At 46.8% G+C, this 22,448-nt stretch overlaps 1 protein-coding gene across 1 annotated transcript; it reads left to right on the forward strand.

Annotated features, from left to right (window-relative positions):
* The first annotated feature begins 5,876 nt into the window (after positions 1 to 5,876).
* Positions 5,877 to 12,348, forward strand: LOC144146419 (uncharacterized). Its single transcript, XM_077678373.1, has 4 exons — positions 5,877 to 6,023; positions 8,845 to 8,951; positions 10,499 to 10,558; positions 12,238 to 12,348. Exons 1-4 carry the CDS (start codon positions 5,930 to 5,932, stop codon positions 12,346 to 12,348), a joined length of 372 nt encoding a protein of 123 aa, XP_077534499.1. The 5' UTR covers positions 5,877 to 5,929.
* Positions 12,349 to 22,448: the final 10,100 nt, after the last annotated feature.

Consider the following 22,448-nt stretch of genomic DNA (forward strand, 5'->3'; position numbering starts at 1 on the left):
TTTAATTCCAGGCTCCAAGGTAGCCCATAGCATACGGCACTGCACAGTTGAGCAGCTTGGACTTGCCACAAGATACCACCGAGGCTGAGCCTGACGGGGAGCACGTTCACTTCCCAGAAAATTTCAGGAACTCTGACCCCGATTGCAATGGCTATTCGTGGTGCTCACAGCGTTTCCTGTTCTGGGCATCCCCACCAAAAATTGTGCAGGATAGGCTGTGTGCTCGGTCAATGCTGCAGTCTGGATCTGTTCTAAAATACACGGCACAGGCCTCGAACCGCTTTTCATAAAACTTTTCTTTACTCTTTTACGACGTGTTTATGTGCCATTGTTTTTGCAGTATTTTTTTAGCACTTTATAATACTTATTTCAGTATTAGTACTGTAATATTTTTTGCATTTTTTCCCTCCTTGACCGATCTGGAATAACACATCCTCTATTTTCCCCAAGCGAAAATCCTTCGAAGGTGCCACATGGAGGCACGAAGGGTTATTCTCTGTCACGACTGCCCTTATGGGTAGCGATCTGCTCATGGGCAGCCATCCCCGTACATTTCTCAGGGTCAATGAGTGCGGTACTTTGTCCAAGCACGAAGTGCCCCTTCAGTTTTATGATATATATTTATTTTATAAAGCTCCGTGTACCCCGATGGAGCGCGATAGCTTCACGTATCATCACCAGCAGCATCATGTACCACTAGTTTCTTTACAATGGCTGCAGTGTTACGATTACATGTGCAAATTTGACGAATTGTACATTTGTTTTGCGGATATGAACCATCGCCGTAAAGAGTGACGACCGTAAGTCCACGGGGCGTATTTCGCGACGCTTTTTACAGCGGGACGGTTGGCGTCAAGGTGGTTTTCTCCCTGAAAAAGAAAGAAGATCAGGGACACGTATACGTGTGAGATTGCGAAAACACTAGAATTTACATCAAGCTTTGTGGTTTTGTACATCTAGTGGTTAGTTTTTCGGGATTATGCTATCTGTTGTAGTACTTCTGCTCCACGAAATAAATACGTGTCTCACTTGTAATCGTCGCGTGCTAATGATTGCGGTGTTGTCAGACGGAGGTGCATGTAGATTGAGCGAGTGCCTTTGTCTTTTCTCAAGTGCAGCATTCTTGCGTTCCCTTGCGTCTTCTATATAGGCGTACTTCGTGCGCGACAACGTTTCAGAGCTTCTGCTAAGGTAGATGTCCCTAAGTGGTGCGGCGTTGTCCTCTCATCGTCATAACCATAGTCCTTTTTCTTTTAAGTGCGAATGCACTTCTTAAGCGAGCCTGCATCGTCCGCCGCCGTCGTCCGCATAGCAACAGCTGCGGGTGCGCGCGCTCCTCGTCTTCCTCCTCGTCTTCCCTAGCAACGGGGGGAGATGGGCGCGCGCTACTCTCCTCCTCCTCTCTCCGCTCAGTGACTGCGGGTGTTGGGCGCCTCCTCTCCACTCCAAGATCACGATATCCACCGTAATCGCGCAATCAACAACCGTGCCTTCGCACTTACACACTCTCCCCCTCGGGGAACTGCGAGGGAATTTTTTTCGTGGTTTTCGTCAGTTGGTTGAACCCAATATGACGCTTCTTCTATTTCTGTTTTTTTCCCTTTCTATTGAGATATGAGAGCACACAAACGGAGGGTAATCGTTTTCTTTCCCTGTATTTTTTTGTCGCTCTCTTAAGCATTGCATATCCCTATAATTACCGTAAATATGCTTTGCTGCTTATGTAATTAGAATTCTATACATGTCTACACGTTTAGTATATGCATCCTATTAGAAATCTGCGTATGTATACACGTTTATATCCTACGTTTCTTAATAGAAGGCCTTAACACATTCACTAAGTCCGCATTTTGTGGGCTAAAATTGAGAGATCGCGATTGTGTAAGCTTTGTATGTTGGACTAGCCCTCTATGTATCCGGGGTTCAAATCCTACACGCACCTTCTTTTTTCTGTCGTTTTATTTCCTTTTTTACTGCCGGCTTTGCAGTCAATAGTGACCGAATGCTTGGTAAGTGTCTTTTCGTGTTTTTTTTTTCTTCAGATGCACGCATCGCATCTGGGCGCCTCGCATAAAATGGGAATTGAGCTCGTAATGAGGCGTACCTACTTTGTGGCTGCCTTTGGTGGATACAAGCCTTGCGCACACACCGCTATGGATAGGCCACGATAAGTCAAGAGCCCCGAGGAGAAGAGCGCATACGAGGAGTGACAAAAGAGAGAAAAATGCAGCATGATAATCGGCGGCTCGCTGCCAAAACATCGTTTTCAAGACGGTGGGAGCAAGCGTCAAGCCAGAGAGGGCCCAAATATGTTTTTTTTATTGCGGAAGTTTGCTAATAAGCATAAAAACTATGTATACTGGGGGAGACGTCAAGGGCAGCCGTCACACAGAAGACACGTCGCAGAGGCAGTGAAAACAGCGCGTTTATTCTGAGCGGCAACCCAGAGCTCCAGCCCCAGGGATGATGATGAGGATGGGTATGGAGAATAGATGAGGTACGGCATGATGATTATAATTGTCCTGGGAAGCAGACAAAGTATACGATGAATTGGCCACGGCAGTACAAGGGCCCTTATCCATGTTTCCTTGAAGTGGGCACTAGCGCATCAAACAGATTGATTCTCAGAATACATATATTCTCCAAATTCTCGAAAAAACCGGAGAAACGGGCCGTGATGTGGACCCTGTGTCCATTAGGTGGAGTCCAGGAGACGGCCAGGGCGCGGGCCGAAGGAGGCGAGGTGCGCGAGGAGTAGTCTTCGTAGGGCTGGGCAACTCCCCACCGCTCTGCTGTAGCCTGCTCAACAGGAGCGGGGCAGAAGGGGCACGTCTAGTCAAACGGGGCATGGTACTGGGGTGGCCAGGTCCTCGTAACGGCCAGCCGGCGTGAGGGTTAATCCAAAGTGAAGTCGTCGGAGAAGGAACCCACCTATATAAGCGGGACAACCCGCCAGAGAGATCCGTACCGCGCGGAGATATCTGTGCGTGCGCGGTGCGCCGAAGATGGTCTTTTGCACTTGGGAGGCGAACAGCCGCTGCGGAAGGTGCCAGCGGAGCTGGATATTGCACACGCACGGGGTGCGTACCACCATCTGCAGCCTGCATTCCAGGGTGGCTATTGCGTTGGCGCCATGACACGCGAATACGGCAGGGGTAAATGTCCACTATGTCCTGGATTTGTAGCAAAAGTTTGTTTGACGTTAATGTTTTTCCAGGCACTCGGACAAAGCGGGTAAATCAGTGTAGAAAGAAAACTCGGTTGATGCCGGGGTGGAAAGTACAGTTGTTTGCAGCAGAACATTCCGCACTGCGAGGAGCAAGGGCTTGGGTGGATGGCCGCTTCCGCCGTGATGTATAGGAGCGCCGCAGTTTGCTCGAACATGGCTCCCGACCCAAATTTCTTGCTCAAGAAGCTCAGCGCAAGAGGCATGCCCGGCAGGATGTTGTCGTTGAAACTATCACGGTCTACCACTGCGAGCGTAACTACCTTTAGTGCAATGGAACGAAACATCTAGCAACTCTATCAGCAAGTGTAGTCGTTTTCAGGAGCTTACGAATTCACTATACAGCCCTCTAACAGAGACGGAATGGCAAGACAATTTTTTAGGGGCAAAACCATTAAAGGCTGGGGCTGTTGGCGTCTCCTGTAATCGTCGTAATCGTCATCTCATGTAGTCACGGTACTAAAAGCTCGGCAAACTCGGTAACGCGCTAGAACGTAACACCTACTAAAAAACACCGAGACACCCATTTACGCCTCGCGCTAGAGATTTTCGTGCTTCAAAGACAAAAGACATACATCAAAGCTGTATACCTCTACTCGCAAACGGTTTCGTCTCCGTTGGCAAAAAATGCCCCTCCCCAGGTTGCCCGTTAGTGGAGATGGCTCGGGATTTTTTAAATTACATTTTCTAATTCTTCCTTTCCGATTCTCAAGGCACAAATCCTCTGCAGTTACGCTATTAGGAGGGTTACTTGTGTGAACGTGACAAAATATGCATTTGTTTTGCAGATATAAGGCGTCAAGCTGAAACCGTCGCGCGGTTCTGAGGGTACGGTTAAGAAAAAATGCTTCGCATTATTAACGGCTTCTCATATCCCTCTCTTCGCAAAGCTTTGCCTACCGAAACGGGATAAATGAGCCGATTGTTTTGCCCACCAGGTGTCTATAACGCTAACAATAAAGATAGTACATAATTCCAGCTGTCATTGTCAATGCGGTGACCCAGTTTGCGGGTTAGATGGCACGTAATCAACGTGCACGATAAGTGAGGTGAAGTCTTTACTCACCAACCGCACTCAAAGGGATAAATATATAACGTGCACTTTCCCACTGACATTTGCAACACGGTTACATAGCTTCCTTGTCAGTTTCTTGGTAACCATGCGATGGTTTCTATTTCACATGTCCAACATCCAATGACACTACGTGCAATGTTTGTCAAACTTTTCTAGGCCACGCCAAAGGTTTCTTGGCCACGAACAATTCAAGGCGGAAGCTTGACGTTTAACTTTGACCAACTCATTTTATGACTGTAGCAAAGAAAGGTATTTTATCCAGCTTTCAGGAATGAAAAGTTTCAGCCTCGCTCGATGGGTAAGTTTGTACATCGAATTTTTCGCGGCATATTCCCGCTTTACATGGCTTAGAAAATTTTGACAGACTGTACCTGTATGGCCACATGGTAAAAATCACGGTGTGAGAATACGAAGACCTTACCAAACCTAGAGTTCTATTTGGATTTCCGAATGTACGACCATTCGTGAAGCGTATTTGAACTAATTTTGAGTAGTAAAAAGGGTGCATTCAGCATCATCATCATCAGCAGCAGCCTATTTAAGACCACTACAGAACAAGCCACTCTCGCACTGACTTCCAAGAGCGTCTGTCATGCGCTGCCTGAGTCAACTGCATCCTCTCGTTCTGAGCCATCTTTAGCAATTTCTCCGGAACAGGCAAGCTGCTCAGAAACCTAGCGAAACCATTGTACAAAAGTGATATTTCGCACAGCGAAAGATTTACCTCGAATACTAACTCTTTTACTGTATTGCGGAAGGCTCAATAATGTTTAAAGCGCAGCTCTTAAGCGCCAGCTTCTGTGCTTTCGCGTCATTCCTCGGCGTCAGTTTTGCTGTAATGCAGAGAACGCAAAGGGCACTGTAGATGGAGTGAGGTGGAAAGGGGAGAATGAAAGTATGGCGAAAGTGTGAGGAGGAGGGCGGTATGTTCAGGCCGCGCGAGAAATGCTCCCCGGCAGCGATGCGCTACGAGATAACGTCAGAGTATAGAGTGCGCCGTTCTGCATTCGCAAATGACGGGATCACTTCCGGAGACGCAGCAGCTATGCGCCATTGCCGAGGAGACTGCAGTTTGCGCTGCGCTCAAATTTCGCATTATGGAGTACTGTAACCGAGTGCCAATTTTTTGTGTAGTTCGTCGTCGAAACGTTACGTCCTACAGGGACACAGCTGATTGCTTATGTGTTTCGGGCATCTCGTAGAACAATCTTGTGTACCCGAAGCTTCGTACAAAGCAGGTGGCCACACACACAAGTACTTTGCATAATACTAAGAAACTTCGATGTAATCAGTGCAATGATAGCTGAAAAGCTGCACCTAAAAATATGTGTGTTCTCATGCGCGAGTTTGCGAAGTTTTTACTGTTTTCGCGCAGCGTTCCCCATACTTTGTCAAAAAATTCGGGATTACCAAGAACGGCAAACACAGCCAATCGATTGTGAAAGCGCTGACACTAGCCGCACCTTGCGTCACGCAAGTTTGTTTCAACAGCTGCTGCTTCTCTACGGGGAAGTAAAGGGCTTGAGAAGCACTGACTTGGCTGAGCGTATACGACGGGCATCCGGCGAGGGACACTGCGCATAGGCTGCTGCAATTTCCATCAAGTGATTCGAGAGCGAGCAAAAATTATGCAGGGGCAAATAGTGCTTGCGGTAGTCATCACTGCTAGAATGCTGGCAGCGCAAAAGGCGGTTCCCAACGACATCTGCGAGAAACCACCTGGTAGGTATCAAGGTCCTTCGACGAGTTTCGTGTGGGAACCGTAATTTTAAAGCGACTCCCAAGAAACGTATCTTGGGATTTCATGTGCTAGTACGCTGGGCTGGGATAAGCAGTCTCATTAGGACAGGCAGGTGTATTCGCACGGAACTCAAAAAAAAAAAAAACTACACGAAGAGGTTGTATCCTGTTTTGGGGAATGTGGATTGTAGTCACCACATTGGGAAAAAGTGTAGCAATGAAATGGCAACAGAAAAACGCTAAAATTCTTGTCAGTTTCACCGCTTACGCTATTTCCACTGTTGTATTTTCTTGCCACGTCTATTTTTGCTGCCTTGTTTTCAACCTTGGGCAAGTTTTTCCCAAGTGAATGAAAGAGTTGCCTTCACGCTCACTTAGATATACATAAGACCTTTATAACCCCGATAGCTGACCGCTGATAGAGTAAGTGAAAAAGTAAAGAAGCCTAAAGGCAGTGCCTGGTATGGGGCAAAATAAAGCACAGCATCACCATGTGGACTCGTACACCGATTAAAGATGAACCTTATTGTGTGGTCTAGTCCACGCAATAGGCAGTGCGAAGTCTAAAGCGTAAGGGTGAAAAACGCATAACGCAATTATGTGTTAGCCTGGAATTATTTTTTTTGACCTATTCAAAATGTAAGTACTTGTCCTATAAGAAACAATCCTCTTATTTATGAGCATAAATTTTGTTATTCAAATTAGAAAATATAACGCGCCGAAGCACTGTACCTGGGCTTTGAGGGGAGCCATAATTGAGGGTTCCGTAATAATTTTGACCACTTGGGGATATTTACCCTGTGTTAAAATCTCGTCACGCAGACGGTTTCGCGTTTCCCCTCAGCTCAGCCGGGATTGTACCCGCGTCCTCGTGCTCGGCAGCACAGCTCAGTAGCCACTGTACAACCCCGGTGTGAATCTTTCAACATGGTCGTCCCTTTCTTATATACGTATATCTGAACAGCGGCATCTTAGAAACACTATACCATAACTTTGGTTATCACATGATACAGTGTGATTTTGGGTGTCCTAGCGACATTGCGCGTCCAAAAAATAATTTATTTTTCGTATAGCATAACTTGCCGCACTTTCTGCTTGCCCCTGTAAACCGTTTTTGACCTTGGTACAACTGCATCCATAGTCCAGCTGCATCCATGGGCCATGGATGCCTATGAATACAACTGCATAAATGGACCATAGTCAATTTTTACTGCAAAGACACCTTCAAGGCTTTTCTTTTTAGCATGCAGACCCCAAGGAATATGGCATTTTGTGAGGCACACGGCCGGCTTATCCGCGATTAAACATGCATTACGTGTTCCAGACTACAGTCTTGCAATTCTAACGTCCCGGAAACGGGATCTTCTATTACGACCTTTATCTTTCGGACACCTTGATGTCACTGTAACACTACAAATCTAACCTCATCTAATGTTGGCTATGCTCCTGTAAGCTTTGAAGTTCTTCCTTTTTTACCTTCGTAGCACGAGTACGCGTATCTGTTTTCTCCAATTCACCATAACACTACTCCCGCAACCAAACTATTCATGCACGTTTCTTTCGATCCTGTTTGTAGGTCATAGAGAAATCGTACTTAATCCACTCCGGCTTACAATACACTGCAGTGGGTTCATGAGCGCCAAAAGGTGCCGCCTTCTCTTAACGGTTCCCTTTTTGCACATTGTAGTACTAAATGCAAGTTGTATTATTTTACAATTTCAGGTAGTGTGCAACCTGATGTGTTTGTTACGCTCATATAAGCTTAGTGCTCACTCGTTTCTTTGCCTGGCTTTACGCTCGAGGTATTACTGCTGAGCCCTCTCCTCTCTCTCTTGCGCGCACGAATGAGCCCCATCTCTGGTTCTATCCTTCTTGCCCTAATGGAAACTATTTTCACTCACAAGAATCTTGCCAATGCTACCCTCACGTCTCACATCTCGTCGAAGTGGATTCATCCGGGGAAGTCACCCTCTCCTTCTCCTCCCCTTCCCTCCCCTATCGCGGATATAAACCATTTATTCTGGCATTGCGCTGTATCCGCAGACCATCGCATTATTCTCTAAAGCGCGATGGTCCCCCATGGTTCCTAACCAGATAATCCCCGATACCCGGCCCCTCCAAATCCTCGCCCGCTCGCCACCTTTTTCTTTGAGAGCGGTCTGGCATCAGAAGTGTGAACGGGGGTCTACGACCAGCTCGCTACCTCAAACTGAACCATTATTCCTCCAGTGGGAGCTGCCTAAATGTCTTTTGAATGCTCAACAAATCTTCATTCTTTAACCGTTGCTATTCGAAAGTCTCCCATGTGGCCGACCGGCCTTCCATTTCCAAATAAAGGACTTTACTGCTAGTACTGATACCATCCTTGTCCAGCGGGAGTCCAGTTCTAATGTGCCATGGTGTGCTGCGTGCGTGGGTGCATGTTTTTGTGTTGGGGGGGTAGCCTACGACATAGACCGTTCTCTTTTATTGATTGAGTGGAGGGGCTAAGTAGGTTTCAGCGACTGTTCCCACTTTAACCCATCCTTTCACCTTGTCTGCACCTGGAAGGGAAAAGAGACAGAAGACTTTGTATAATTGAGCGAGGGATGCAATAATATAAGTGCCCGTAGAAACCCACACTATTGTCTCACCTTTGTAATATGCATTCTTTTGTACCCTACCATTTTATAAAAGCCAGCAGGCCAATGTTGCTTGCCGCTCTAAAAAAAAGAAAGTCTAGGCCACCATGGCTTGTGTACGTTAACCATAAGTAGCGGTGAAGTGCCTTTCTCGTCGACCACTTTATTTGTTTCGCTCACAGCTGCCGCCGACATGGTGGCCGTGCTGAAGCCACTGTCCAAGATGACTGTCGACTGCCTTGCCGATGTCATCATGCGCTACAAGATCAGATCGAAGTTTCTGATCAACGTGAGTGGATGGAACCAACCTCTTTTTTCTTTACTGTTGTCCTTGCGCAGTTGATTCACCAGGAACATAGAGCTCACCTTAAAGGGGTCGTGAAAAGATTTTCGAAAAGTATTTGCTGTGTGGGAATTCATAACAGCTGACCCTTGCTGTAAAAGCTATGCCAGTCCGTTTTGTAGCCTGAGGTTGGGAAATGGGATAGAAAATGCAGTTACCGTTTCTCCCTGTCTTTTCTCCTCAAACAGGCCGATGACGTGTCAATAAGTGACCAATCGCCTCTTTTTAACGTCTGAACAGCATGGCGGTGCCGTAGGTCACCTGAAGAGGGTCAGATAGCTTTCTTGGGCGGCGCCATGACGACGTCATCCACGTTAACGAAGCCGCGCGTGTCTGACGTCTGATATGTAAGAAAAGACGGCGAGCTTAAGGGGCTACAACGTAGCCTTCTGCCACGAAGTCGGACTCTGGGGTACGAGCCGTGCGCTGACGCTCCTGCGTAAGTGCGCAACCACGGCAGCCAAGCGTGGTCGGACTCGGGCAGTGACGACGGCATTTTGCCCGCGCCTGCGGCGCGTACTACAGCTTGTGAAGATCCTGGAGGCGAGCCCGACCCAGCCCGTCTCGGGAACGCGCATTGGTGTGTAGCGCTATATTCGTGCGGATTGTATTTTGCAAAATAAAGTTCATTCATTCATTATTGCGAAAAATCTAGCGCTGCTTCGTTACAGGTGCACCTGCGGGCTGTTTGTGCCTGTGCGCCTGATTTCGAAGCCTATGGTGGTCGTCTTCTTGTATACTAGATTGCTGTATCTCCGTCCGTCAAAGACCATTACTCTCTCTCTCTCTCTCTCTCTCTCTCTCTCTCTCTCTCTCTCTCTCTCTCTCTCTCTCTCTCATCTATCTATCTATCTCTGTATCTCTTTCCCTCTCCCTTTATCTATATGTCATTTTCGGTGTATTACTGATGGGAACCGGTTAATCAGGCAATATGAAATTGCGATCAAGTCCTGACAGATATAAATTTTGCATCAGTAGAAAGCGCAAAAGACTTAAAACACCCACGAAGGCGGGAGTAGTAATCTCTGTTAAACTATTTTTTTATGAATTACCTCCGTCTCAACGTGGAAACTAATGAATCCTTACATACCGAGAGAGAAAGAGGGCGAGAACAGACTTTACTACTTAAACAGTCCCGGTCCGAGCCGTCGTGCCACAGTCTTCATTAGGAGACGGCCGGTCCGTAGATTTCTCAGAGCCCCTCAACAACCCGAAGCCAATGGGCCACCGGGAGTCATTGCATCGACTTCACGTTCACGCCATGACCCGAGTTCAGCCAGTCCTCCCAGGAAGCTAGACGATTCTGAAACGTACATTACCCAGGTCAAGACGTTCTTTTCTGCACGAGGGAGGGCGTCTCAGCTTTTACGCATTGCTGTGATGTGTCACCGAATCTTTTCGCTCATGAATCGATCCTGCGTGATTCGGTGCGTTGATGAGAATTGTAAAAGGCAACTTACCGCTTTTTTTGTTCCCCCTCGGCAACTTCACAGGTGCTCGAGGGAGTTTGCCACTACCATGCAGCCTGCGTGCCGAATTACTTGAACAATAGGGTAAGCATTCAAACAACCCAGAAAAACACTGACCAAGGTTGAAGGTATATTTGAAATGTTCACATTATAACTGGAATCTGGTTTTCTCGGTTTTGTTGTGAATAAAATTACGTTAATTGGCGCAGTCATGGGAGGTTGTGGGCATTACTACACAAGGGGGGCCAATCGTGCTCTGGTGTGGTAGTGCGTTTCCTGCAATGGTCGCCGAGGTCACGCCGCACCCCAAGCTTCCTTCAGCAATTCCACCTGGACGAGCAGAGCAGGGTCGTGGGCCTTAAATTCCTATGCATAAATCTAAAGTAATGCTATATAGCCTCGGGAGAGCACCGCAGTTTGAGATAGGTGGCGAGGCAGTGGAAGTGGTAAGCGAATATATCTACTTAGGCCAAGTAGTGACCCCGGATCCCAACTATGAGGCAGATATAATTAGGAGGATAAGAGTGGGCTGGAGTGCATTCGGCAGGCACTCCCAGATAATGAATGGCAGCCCACCATTGTCCCTGAAGAAGAAAGTGTATGACAGCTGCATCTTACCGGCACTCATCTACGGGGCAGAAACAGGGAGGCTCAATAAAAGGTCTCAACTTAAACTGAGGACGGCTCAGCAAGGAATTGAACGGAAGATGATGGGCGTAACATTAAGGGAAAAGAAGACAGCGGAGGGGTCAGGGAACAAATGCGTGTTAAGGACATATTAGTAGACATTGAGAAGAAATGGACGTGGGCAAGGCATGTATTGCGAAGGCAAGATAACCGTTGGCCATTAAGTGTAACAGAGTGGATCCCTAGAGAAGGCAAGCGTGGCAGAAGGCGGCAGAAAGTTAGGTGGGCAGATGAGATCAAGAAGTTTGCGGGGATAAATTGGTCGATATAAGCACAGGGCCGGGATATTTGGAAATTTATTGGACAGGCCTTTGCCCAGCAATGGGCGTAGGCAGGCTGATGATGATTATGCAAATGACATCAGATAGCGTCGAACACTCCAAAAGATTAAAAATATTTTGAATACAGCAACGCTGCACGAGTATGAATTACCACCTCAGCACACAAAATACGATATTAACGTCAAAAAGCAGTCTTGTATACTTCTAAAAAGAGTATAAATGCACGTCCCGTCCAGTTGTCCTTGTTTGTATCCGTTATTTTCTGTTGTATTTTTTAAATCTGTGAAATATATTTGAATATTTTTGGACTGACGGGTTAGCATGGAAGACTTCATTTGTCCGTTGCTGGAGGCAGTGACGTACATTAAACATCTGCTGAGTAGAGGAGGGGGCAAAAAAGCGAAAAGAGAAACATAAAAAGGTAAAAAGTAAAACAATGCACAGACAAGGAAGGAAAGTGTTAAAAGGGCATCGGTAATGCGTGCTGCTTCCACAGGGTGGAACGACTTTTACCATAAATTTGAACTTCCAGGGTTTTGTAACGTCGATGTCATACGGTGAAGCATCAGCTGGAAATAGGCCACAAGTTTCAGCCATGTAATTCCGTATTCAGGTTAGACATTGTAACATGGTGCATTAGCTGTATTCTGCATCGGGAAGTAAAAATATACCTACCACTTATCATGTATTCAGTGCACGGCAGGCCATTGAGAAGCTATTTAAACGTATAAATAAAGCAACAATTCATTTAACTGTGTGTTGTTTTTATATTTCTTATAAAAAAATCTTTTTCAGACGCCCCAAGGCCGCAAAGCTACCATGGAATGTCTCGCGCAGCGCGTCAGCGAAAAAATGGCGAGTCTTTTAACACAGTACCCATACGTAAAAACTTACTTAACAAGATAATTGAAATAGAAAAGCTAACTTTAAACCGTAACTGTCAGTGCATGCGTCTGAATCTAGCAACAAAAATGTCTACTAAAAGAAGGCATTTTGTGTTTAAAGGGCCCGTGCAGAGAAAACACATTTGGTTCACTCGAAAGACTGCCTCGTTGCAATCATACTGACAGCACTTTAACGTAAAGTTCGCCCGAATAAGCTATATAATTAAAAAAAGGAAGGGAATGCGACTAACCAGCTCATTTCTCGCACTAGAATCTATGACGTAATATGCACAGCTGTGCGATTGGCTGATGCCGGCAAGAGAAAACGCAAGTCAGGCGGGGATTATAAGCTGGAAGAACGAGCTATTTCCTCTTAAAGGTAATGCATATTGCTAAGGTGCAGCCTTCCTTGGCGAAGTGGTGAAGCCATTGGTATGTAGAGAAATCCGACTGCACGGCATGAGACCAATCGTGGAGGACGAGAAAGACGACGATTGGTGTGGCGCCCGGCAGGAACTAAAACGGTCATCTGCTGTGTCTGCTCCCTCTTTTGTAAATAGCGTAAATGTATCTAATTCTAACCGCGTCTGCCCCGTCTCAATGTTGATTTTATAGCACTAAGAATGCTGGGTTAAACAATGGAAGTTACGAAAGTACGCGTAAACATAGAACTACGAGTGCGTACTATTGTTGGTATTGCGTGCGCTATGCTTGTTATAGCTGCACACCAGTCTGACACTAAGGGCTTCTTTCACACTACACGGGCCGATTGGCGTAAGCGACATTGTCTTACGTGACCCTGTTTTTAGAGCATGCCCAAGGTTTCACTAAACGATTACTTTCGACCGTAACAAAATCAAGACAGGTGCAAATAAGGTCAGAAACAAAGCGAGGGTGAGGGCGCTTGAGGATCTGTTCTTATTACGTCACCACGAACGTCACGAAACAAACAATTTCGCGGGAGAGTGAAAATTTCGACTTCAAATATAACTTTCTCAGTGAATAACGCATCGTTTGCTGCAGGAAAAGTGCTGGAGGCGCTATAAAACAGCAAATCTTTCCTACAAAACGAACGTATTTTGTCCGTATGGCCTCTTTAAGTACGGTATTTTTGTTTAAAACATGTTTCAATGATCAGGATTGGTTTTGGTAGATTTGGTTTATTTATTCATTTATATCTGCAAGTAATTGGAGTTGAGAAGGCTCCGGAATATTCGATGAATGGCAATTACACAAGCCGTATGCCACTTATATTTCCATACCCGGGTAGTACGTGGGTAGTGGACCCAGGGAGGGGTGCCATATAAGAGCAAACATTGACCCGGGAAGAACGCAAGTGGACAATGGCGCGTAGCGCCAGGCGTATCCTCCTTCTCCTCCGCTTCATCCGGCGCCTTTGAGAGGTTGCAGGTCGCAATTGGTTGGGCTGTCATGGCCGATCATTAAACGCATCGCACAACCGCTAAGTGTCGCCGCTAACTAAATGTGGATCCCGCGGACACGTGGTGGCCTTCGTATACTTAGGAACGCGCAACGTGTACTGCGGTCTGCATCAGTAATTTTTGCCCGCTCATTACGGAAGTAGCACTCAGAAGATATACAAAGTGCAGTCCCGCTGACTGTCTTTTTCAACGGCGATACGAACGCGGGGCGCTCTGACGATAGTGAGCCCATCATGCGGCATCCATTGAAGGCCACTATCGTAAGCGCCGGCCGGGCGGTAGGCCGAAGTTATGCTTTTCGCTCTAATGTCGTCAAGCGGTACCTGCAGCTTGATTTACGGAGGTCTAACCTAACCTTATGCTTGCCGTCTAACGTTGTCAACCGGTACCTGCAGCTTGATGCAGAACAAATTTGACGTTGTTTGGCAGGCTTAGCATTAGTGCTACGAAACGCAAGCTTCGATATAACAAGGGCGATTGGCCAAAGAGGATGACGATAATGATGATGTCCTCAAAGGCTTTGGCACGTACCCACAAGGGGGGATTGGCCACGGCTAAATCGGTTGTTGAAACTGAATTATTTCCGGAAAGAGGCTGTAAAAAGAAACTTAGTTGTGAATAAAACCCGAATTACCCATAATTAGCACCCTTCAGCAATTCAAACGACCTGAAGCAGAAAGGAAATTTTGAATGCAGGTATATATATCCCTTTTTGAAAACACCAAATTTGATGCGCCAATAGATAATATAAGCGGAATCAAAAAAGTCAACCCCAAACGCTCAATTGGGTCCTTCAAAAGCAGTTGTCTAGCTGTTGAGAAACGGCGGCAGTTGAGAAAAAAATGTGCGATTGTTTCAGCCACCTGGCACCGCACACACAGTTCTGTAGGTGAAAGTCCTGATCTCAACAGATGGAAATTAAGCTTTGGAATACTGCAGCGCAGCTCGGTGAAGGTCACCTCGCATTGTCGAGAACCACAGAAATGACCATTCCACCCGAACTTTAAATGTTGGTACTCTTCAAATGATAAAAGTGAGTCGGAACGAGTAGAGTCTACATGCCAATATCGTCTTAATCTCGCAGATGCAAATAGAGCCAGATTAGGAATTCCGAATTGAATGGGAGCTGTGACAGCGAGATTAGCTAAATAGTCCGCTTGCTCGTTGCCCCTGATGTCCGTACGGCCAGGGACCCAAGACAAGCGTGCCTCCTTCACGTGCCTAGGAACAAAAAATCATAGTGTGCGGTACAATGGGGAGTCGGAAGAAGAAGTTAACGCCGATATAACTGCCATCCAATCGGGTAATATGATGATTTTTGATACATGCTGCGGTACTTTTCATAGAGCGAGAGCTATTGCTAAACATGGGACCATAAATATGGGTGTGTAATCCAGGACTCGTAGCCAATAACTCCAATCTAGAGATTGTGAAAAAAATTCCAATTTCAGCTTTCTCGCCAATTTGAGATGCATCAGTATAAATAACTGAAGACGCAGGATACTTGGATAAATATTCATTTAAAATAGCGGCTAATAGCGAGCGTGGGAGAAGTTTTGCAGCTGAAGGGAAGGGGTTTTGAAAGAAAAGCTCAGTGTCTTGCTCAATTGTGGATACCGGAATTACTTCATATAGCTTAACAGAAATACAATCCAGGCATGATTGAATGAATGGTACTTGGGGGGAAATACGTTCGACGAGAAAAGCACAGTCCTCGTCGTCCTCTCTCGGTCCTTGTCTTTTTTTCTGCGCTGTTTTTTTTTTGGAGCACGCACCAACACGCCCTGTTTTTCGCGTCAGTTGGCGAAGGAAGACGCACAAGGGAAAGGTTGATTATACGAGCGGACATTTGGCAATGGGGCACACCTCTCACTTTCCATTCGTCCTGCGAAAAGCTTAAGAGTCCTCGTAGTTCTCACTCATTTTGTTTTCTCCGCAGCCACTTCAAATACGGGGCGAGGAGTTCGACCACAACGAAGTGATCGCGCAAATCATGGTACGATCATATTGTACATAGGTAACCAAAATACGATACGCACAATTGTGACCGCTGGCAGAAGCAGGAATACCATGGCACGTGGAACTGAAGCGGGTAAATAAGCGGTTATGGGGAGCGCCGGCGGGCTCACATTCTGCAAGATCATAGGCTTTCATACGCAGTTCATACGCAGAACATTGCAGTGAACAGTTGACAAGTACTCTATTTAAAGACGGTGTTCTTTGATGGGCCTCCGTGATAGGATTTGACAACATTACGGGACCCTTTAACAACATGGTTGGGTCCCTGTGTACATCGTATATGAATCTTTTTTTTTGTTTAAAAAAATAAACTTCAAACAAACTTCAAACACGCGCACGCGGACACATGCACACGCACACATGCACAGAGAGAGAGAGAGAGAGAGAGAGAGAGAGAGAGGGAAAGAGAGAGATTAAAGCTTTGAACATTTCTCCTTATGTCTTTTATTTTTCGACGCTCTCGCCGGGATTCACTGTTTTTCATTCCAAGCATTTCCGCCAAACTCAACTAAAAAATTACACGCGCCGGCAGTGCAATTTTAAAACCAGGCATGCCACGATGAAAGCTTTGCTTTCTGGCGATGCCCACATTGCGTAGAGTCGGCCATTTTGTTTTACTCGCCCGACAATATATAGTAGAGTAGCGATAATTCAAGCGCGAAGAAACCAGAAGATTTTGTTTTAATTATAAGAAGTTTGAATTATCCGTAGTAGTTATGAATATAACTCGGCGCGACAGACAAAGCTGTGTTGTAATTAAAGATTGAGATATATTTATTATTACAAAATTCGCGCACAATGCTGAAGTGCTATTCAGACTCTGAAAAAAAAAACACGCACAAATGTCTGACTGCTTTGTCATTGAATGAGAGTTCAAAACACAGTTTTTAATGGCAGCAAGGGCAGCCAGTTCCTCGCTTTGGCGTGTGTGGGCAGCTAATCGGCTCCATTTTGACTGTGAATGATATAAGAATACAAATGGGCAGCTAGAGCGGCATAAGGAACATGTATTTTCCGGCAAGGACAAGCGAAAAGTACGAATTCAGCAAATTTACTCAATGAAGCAGTTTGAATTATGCGCCTTTAAAGTACACTGAAAACATGGCGGGCCTACCAAGACTTCGAAATTTGCTTGAATTGACCAAAAGTTTGAAGTAACTGAGTTGAAATGGTCGGAGTCTGCCGTAGCCATAGAGTTTCATACTAGTATATACTAGAAGGAAATCTGGCGCCACTGTCTCGGGGAGCCGCGCTTCAGCGAGCGTTGAGTCGTGTACTGGCAGGCAAATCCACTTGTCTTTGGCAGGGCTCATGAACAGGCTGAAAAGTTGGCTCTGGCTGCAAAAAAGCAACAATTTTACTGTTGAAGTTCCCTCAAGTTTGTTTTATTATTATAAAAGTGAACCTCGAAAAAGATTAATTTGTCAGTGACTATGTAGAAGCTTTATGCACGATGAAAAAAAAAAGTTACCCTTTTTGTTGATTTTGGCTTCGAGACAAAAAAGAAGCCATATGGCTATAGCTAAGCCAAGCAGGCCAGGAACGTCGCTAGTGGCAATGGCGACCGATTTCCCTCTAGTATATATTAGTATGAAACTCTATGACTGTAGCGACGCGGCAGCGGACGTCTGAATAGGAGGCATTGCGGGAACGCGCACACGTTTAATGTTTTTAAAGCGTCGCCAAAACTTCGACAACGCATTAATCCTGGGTGCAATGGGGAAGCGCCGTCGCCGTGCACGTAGACACCCAGTGGTACGCGGGCTCGTGAAATCCAAATCTCAGTAATCATGGTACAATTAAGCGGTAGAGAAATCGCAGCTGGAAAGGCCAGAGCCACGAAATTGATATCCGTTTCGCTGTTAATATCCCGCAGCTTCAAAAAAATTCCCGCCCCTTCCCGCGAGGGGAACACGAGTAAATGCAGAGCATTGGGGCCTCAGTACTGATTGAAGGCAGTGTTGCTTCCATCGCTTCTTCCGTGATGCTGGAGTAGCAGACACGAGTAAACGTGGGCACGAGCGTCAACCAAGGAAGGAAGGAGCAACGCAGTGACTGAAACACGAGCGACCGCTAGCCGCTATATTTGCAGCGCGCGCAGTAGAGGGAGAGCAGTACGGGGGGGGGGGGGGGGGGGGAGGGGGGATAGCGCGGATGCGCAAGCAGCGCGCGCCCTTGCACGACCCACCGCGCTGCTATCACGCACCTGTTAGGCCGAGACCGCGACGGAGCGAACGGGCTGACTACGACGCATGGGCGCGCCAGCTGCTGTTGAGAGAGAGCAGGGAAGGAGAGGCGCACCTGCTGCGGACGCGAAACTGTTGACACCGTCCGACGCAGGAACAGGCGAGGCTAAGAAATGCTCTGCATTTAAAATCACAACTCACTGACAGCCCTGACGTTTGCTTTATAATAGCCTACCCCTTTTATAGCTACACGGTCATTTAGCATTACACCGTGGGATCGCCGCAAAATGTTTTATGCTTGTTTCTTTTTCAGACGTGCATCGATGAAAAGCTGGACTTACCTGTGGACGAGCCCAATCTTATCAGCGCAATGCTACACTGGCTTCACGAAGCTTCCTACAGAAAGCGCATGTCATAGGCAAAGCCTGCAAGCAACACATTGGTCTCGGGACACGGACCACTAATTTTATATGCTTGCGGCAAGGTGCATGGTACATAGTGCAGCGTGACAGTAAAAGGACACTATTAATCTAACCAGATCATTTTCAGGTAAATCCTGCAATGGTAGTATTCAGACTTTGCGTAAAGTCATTCCGTCCAGCTTACTCGTTTATTAAAATTTTTATTGGGCTACTTAAACAAAAAAATTGCTCTGTCTGTCTGTCCGTTCCCCGATTAAGTCATCCGGCCAAAAATAAAAGAATTCTTGAACGAGACGTTTATATAGTCAAGACCTTTCTGAATCACTAAGTCTAGAAACACACTTCATATACTTGCTCTGCCTGCCTCAATGTTTTCCAATCAATCCATCCACCCATCAATCAATCAATCAATCAATCAATCAATCAATCAATCAATCAATCATACTTGTAACATTCTAAAGCTTGACGTTGACCTAGTTGGGTACACAGGGCCTAAAAAGCAGTGCCATGAAATGGGACAAGTAGAGGACAACCACAAGCGCAGATGGTTGTTTTGTGTTTCTCAAGGAATTGTCAACATTGCTGTGTAAAAAGAAAACATAGCTATATTTGAGGAAAAACATCAAAACATAACAGGTACTACGAAGTGTCCTTTTAATAAAAAATCAGTGCCCTTGATATTCGCGATAGCAAACAAAGAATACGCATTGAAAACCTTATTTCGAGCCAAAAATACAGAAAAGCTTGCTCGGGCCTGGACACTGGGGCAGTAAGCTAATATTATGGGATCCGTCGACCCCCAAGGACAAGACTCGAGCGTCAAGGGGGGAGAGAAGTGACCATCAAGGTCTGCATTTGATGGGACGTCGAAGGGAACTAAGCGAAGAGGAAGAAACAGTGCGTGCGCTCATGCGGCCCTAGACATGACGATGATGCCAGCAAAGGGAGGTCGACGTCTGTTCTTTAAAGACAATGGATGGCCGCACCAGGCCTATGGCGGTCGATGACGATGCGGCTGTGACTTATTCAAACAGATTCTACATCTTCCCGGCCGCCAAGGACCTGGAGCCAGCATGTTTCTAAAGGGTAGAGAAGTTGAGCGGGCAGCCTGGTTCAATCTGGTAATGTTCACTGAATTCAAAGTCAATAAGTGGAGGGTGAAGTTGTCTGCTCACGCCTCCTCTTCTGTTTTCTGTGGCAGCACGAGATGACTCTTTGGTTCCAGGAGCTCCTGATGCGAAGAGATCCACGCAGGTTCTTCCCACCACGACGGGGACTGTAGCAGCGACTGAGCTCTCATTCCTTTTGTTAGGGTGTCAGTCAGGTTCTCGCTTCCTGAGCAACACTGTCCCTTATCTGGGATCTTAAACAACTGGTCACGTCTTCACTCTTCTACATCGAAGTTATCGGATAGGTCGATGCCCTGCTTCTGAGGAAGAGCGAGTTCGTATCTTGAGTCTACATACCGTGTCTTATTGTTTGCGTCTACTGAGACATGATCGTTTGTTGAAGCATGTACCGGACCTTTACTGAATGTGGCCTCTGATTCTCCAAATTGTTCTAAGGCGAAAGGTACACCATGCAGGCTCGCGTGTAAAATCACGACGTTCTTAGAGTGGACTGTTTTCGGTGTAGTCTGAGCACATCCTTGAACTGTCAAGCCCAGTCGTGTTTCCACAGCTTTCATGCTGGATTCAACTGTTTTTATGTTCCCTGTCACTATGTCCCAGTAGGAGTCCGAACCAATCAAATTCGATATGCCCTTGTACCTTCCTGATACTCACTGTCATTAATCCCGTGGGGTCTTGCAGGTGTGCTCTAACCTTCCTCAATGTTTCATTTGTCTTTCTCCCTCCGAAGATTTCTAGGGTCAGGACCTCCGACCCGATGAACTCGCACCCTAGCTTCCGGGAAATTTTGGTAGTGATGAATGTTCGCTGACTACCTCCGTCTGAAAGCCCTCTGCACCTTTAAGCGCTACGGGAACCAGAAGCCTGGACGATCAGTATCTGAAGGAGAACAACACATTCCGCTTATCTGGATGGTATTTGCTCGGCGGTGGAAGTCACTTGTCCATTTCGAAGACTTTCGAGGTCTTTGTAGCACATTGAGTGAACGTGTGTCGTTTGCAAAGCGAGCAGACGATCATCCTCCTACAATGCTGCGCGAGATGTCATCGCGTCAGGCAATGGAAAAAACGTCCTTATTTTGTGAGGAGCAACTTCTTTTGTTCCAATGTTATGTTCTTATCTGAGCAAGATCCTGTATCATGAGGTCCGGAACAAAAAAGGCACTTTTGTGTCTCCTTAGTCGTGGCATGCAGGGCTGCTGCAGAATGTCGACGTCTGAAAGTTCCTGTTCGACGCTGTTCCTCTGGTTCGTCATACGCCTTAAACTTCGTTCTTGGAGGCGAGTTCAGTATAGCTGTTCCCAGACACTCAAGTTCGTCTTCAAAAAAGTTAATTAAGTCGTCGAACTGTTTTTCGTGGTCTATGAATTGGTGATCACGCTCCACTCCAGTTGACGTTGAAGCATTAGACGTCGTTTTTGAATGCCGGTGGTACCTCAGAACCATGTCTCGAGGGAGAGCGCGACGAAGGACCCAGCGTAGCATGGCACAATAAGTCTCTGGGCTCGTACCAAGTGCATTCAAGCTTCTACAGTGTATCTGCACGTCGTCGTAGAGCTTACGTAGTTTCGCTGCGTCACTGGATGAGGAAACAGGTGGTACGTCAATCAGAGCTCGCAGGTGGTCTCGGGCAATAAGAGTCTTGTCACCGAACCGCTTCTGAAGTATCTCGATCGCGTCATTGTAGCATTGTTCGGTCATGGCAGTCCAGAAAGTGATGCAGCTGCGGAGCTGGTCAGAAGGCTACTCAAGTAGTAAAATTTATCCGTCGCCCACAGTTCAGAATTGTTGTGTACAGAGGGCTCGAAGAGGCTCCAAAATCTGGTCCAGTTCCGACGGACTCCGTCAAACTTGATCAATTCTAATTTCGGTAGCTTCGTCATAGTGGTTGCGGGATCGCTATAAGGCGGTTTCGTTACTGAAGGCAAAACGAGAGACTCACCAGCCTGCTGGTCTCGAGATCTGTAGTTAAGCTCCGCCATGATCTCGACCACCTCGTCACTGAACGAAGCCGCGTTGGAGGTTTCTGCCGTGACCATTTCCTCCGTCGCTTCCAGGAACATGTCATCGTCAAGCTTCTGGATTGGTTGATACATGGCTTCGATCCTCTCCAAGGCTATCGCTGCGTCCACCACTGTAGCCAGGGTGCCACTTTGGAGGCCGTCTTCTATCTCGGTCAAGATGGCTGAAAGCATGTCCCGAAGGGCAGTTTGTGGCCGCAGGTTCTGCTCGATCGAACTCATTCTTGGTCTGTTGAGGCAGGTCCGCCGGTCGCTCAAGCAGAAGCCGTCGAAGAAAGGCTTTCGGTCCTGCTTGTTGGTGTCGGCCTGGCAGACACGAGTCCCGGGTCGTTTCGGCACCAAGTTGTGGGATCCATCGACCCCCAAAGACGAGACTTGAGCGTCAAGGGGGGAGAGAAGTGACCATCAAGGTCTGCATTTAATGAGACGTCGAAGGGAATTAAGCGAAGAGGAAGAAACAGTGCGTGCGCTCATGCGACCCTAGACATGAGGATGATGCCAGCAAAGGGAGATCGACGTCTGTTCCTTGAAGACAATGGCTGACCACACCAGGCCTATGGCGGTCGCTGACGATGCGGCTGTGACCCATTCAAACGTGGTAACACGCATTTATGTTTTTGCACAAGGGATACAAAGACGCCATGTTACGCTTTAGCGAATTTTGGTGTCTAGGGGAGGAGATACTACAAATGTCAATGGTAACAAAACGTCCCTCTAGACGGCGCGAGCAGTGGAACGCGGGAAAATTGAATTGAATTTAGCTAACCACTTGCGTGTTTATCGTGGCAGCATCGGAAGCGAGGGGAAGAATATGAGGAGGGAGAGCGGCGGAAGAAGCATGACAGAGGATTTTACGAGGAGAGGCAGCAGAAGACTACCGTGTACCGACAACACTTGCAGCGA

The sequence above is a fragment of the Haemaphysalis longicornis genome, unplaced genomic scaffold (genome assembly GCF_048455015.1).
Source record: "Haemaphysalis longicornis isolate Haplotype H1 unplaced genomic scaffold, Haemaphysalis longicornis Haplotype H1 scaffold_7, whole genome shotgun sequence".
In the NCBI taxonomy this organism is placed as follows: domain Eukaryota; kingdom Metazoa; phylum Arthropoda; class Arachnida; order Ixodida; family Ixodidae; genus Haemaphysalis; species Haemaphysalis longicornis.

Coding starts and splice junctions, on each gene's coding strand:
- LOC144146419 (XM_077678373.1), top strand. CDS start 5,930: ATGCAGGGGCAAATAGTGCTTGCGGTAGTCATCACTGCTAGAATGCTG. Junction 8,952..10,498: donor GATCGAAGTTTCTGATCAAC/GTGAGTGGATGG, acceptor GCAACTTCACAG/GTGCTCGAGGGAGTTTGCCA. Junction 10,559..12,237: donor CGAATTACTTGAACAATAGG/GTAAGCATTCAA, acceptor AATCTTTTTCAG/ACGCCCCAAGGCCGCAAAGC.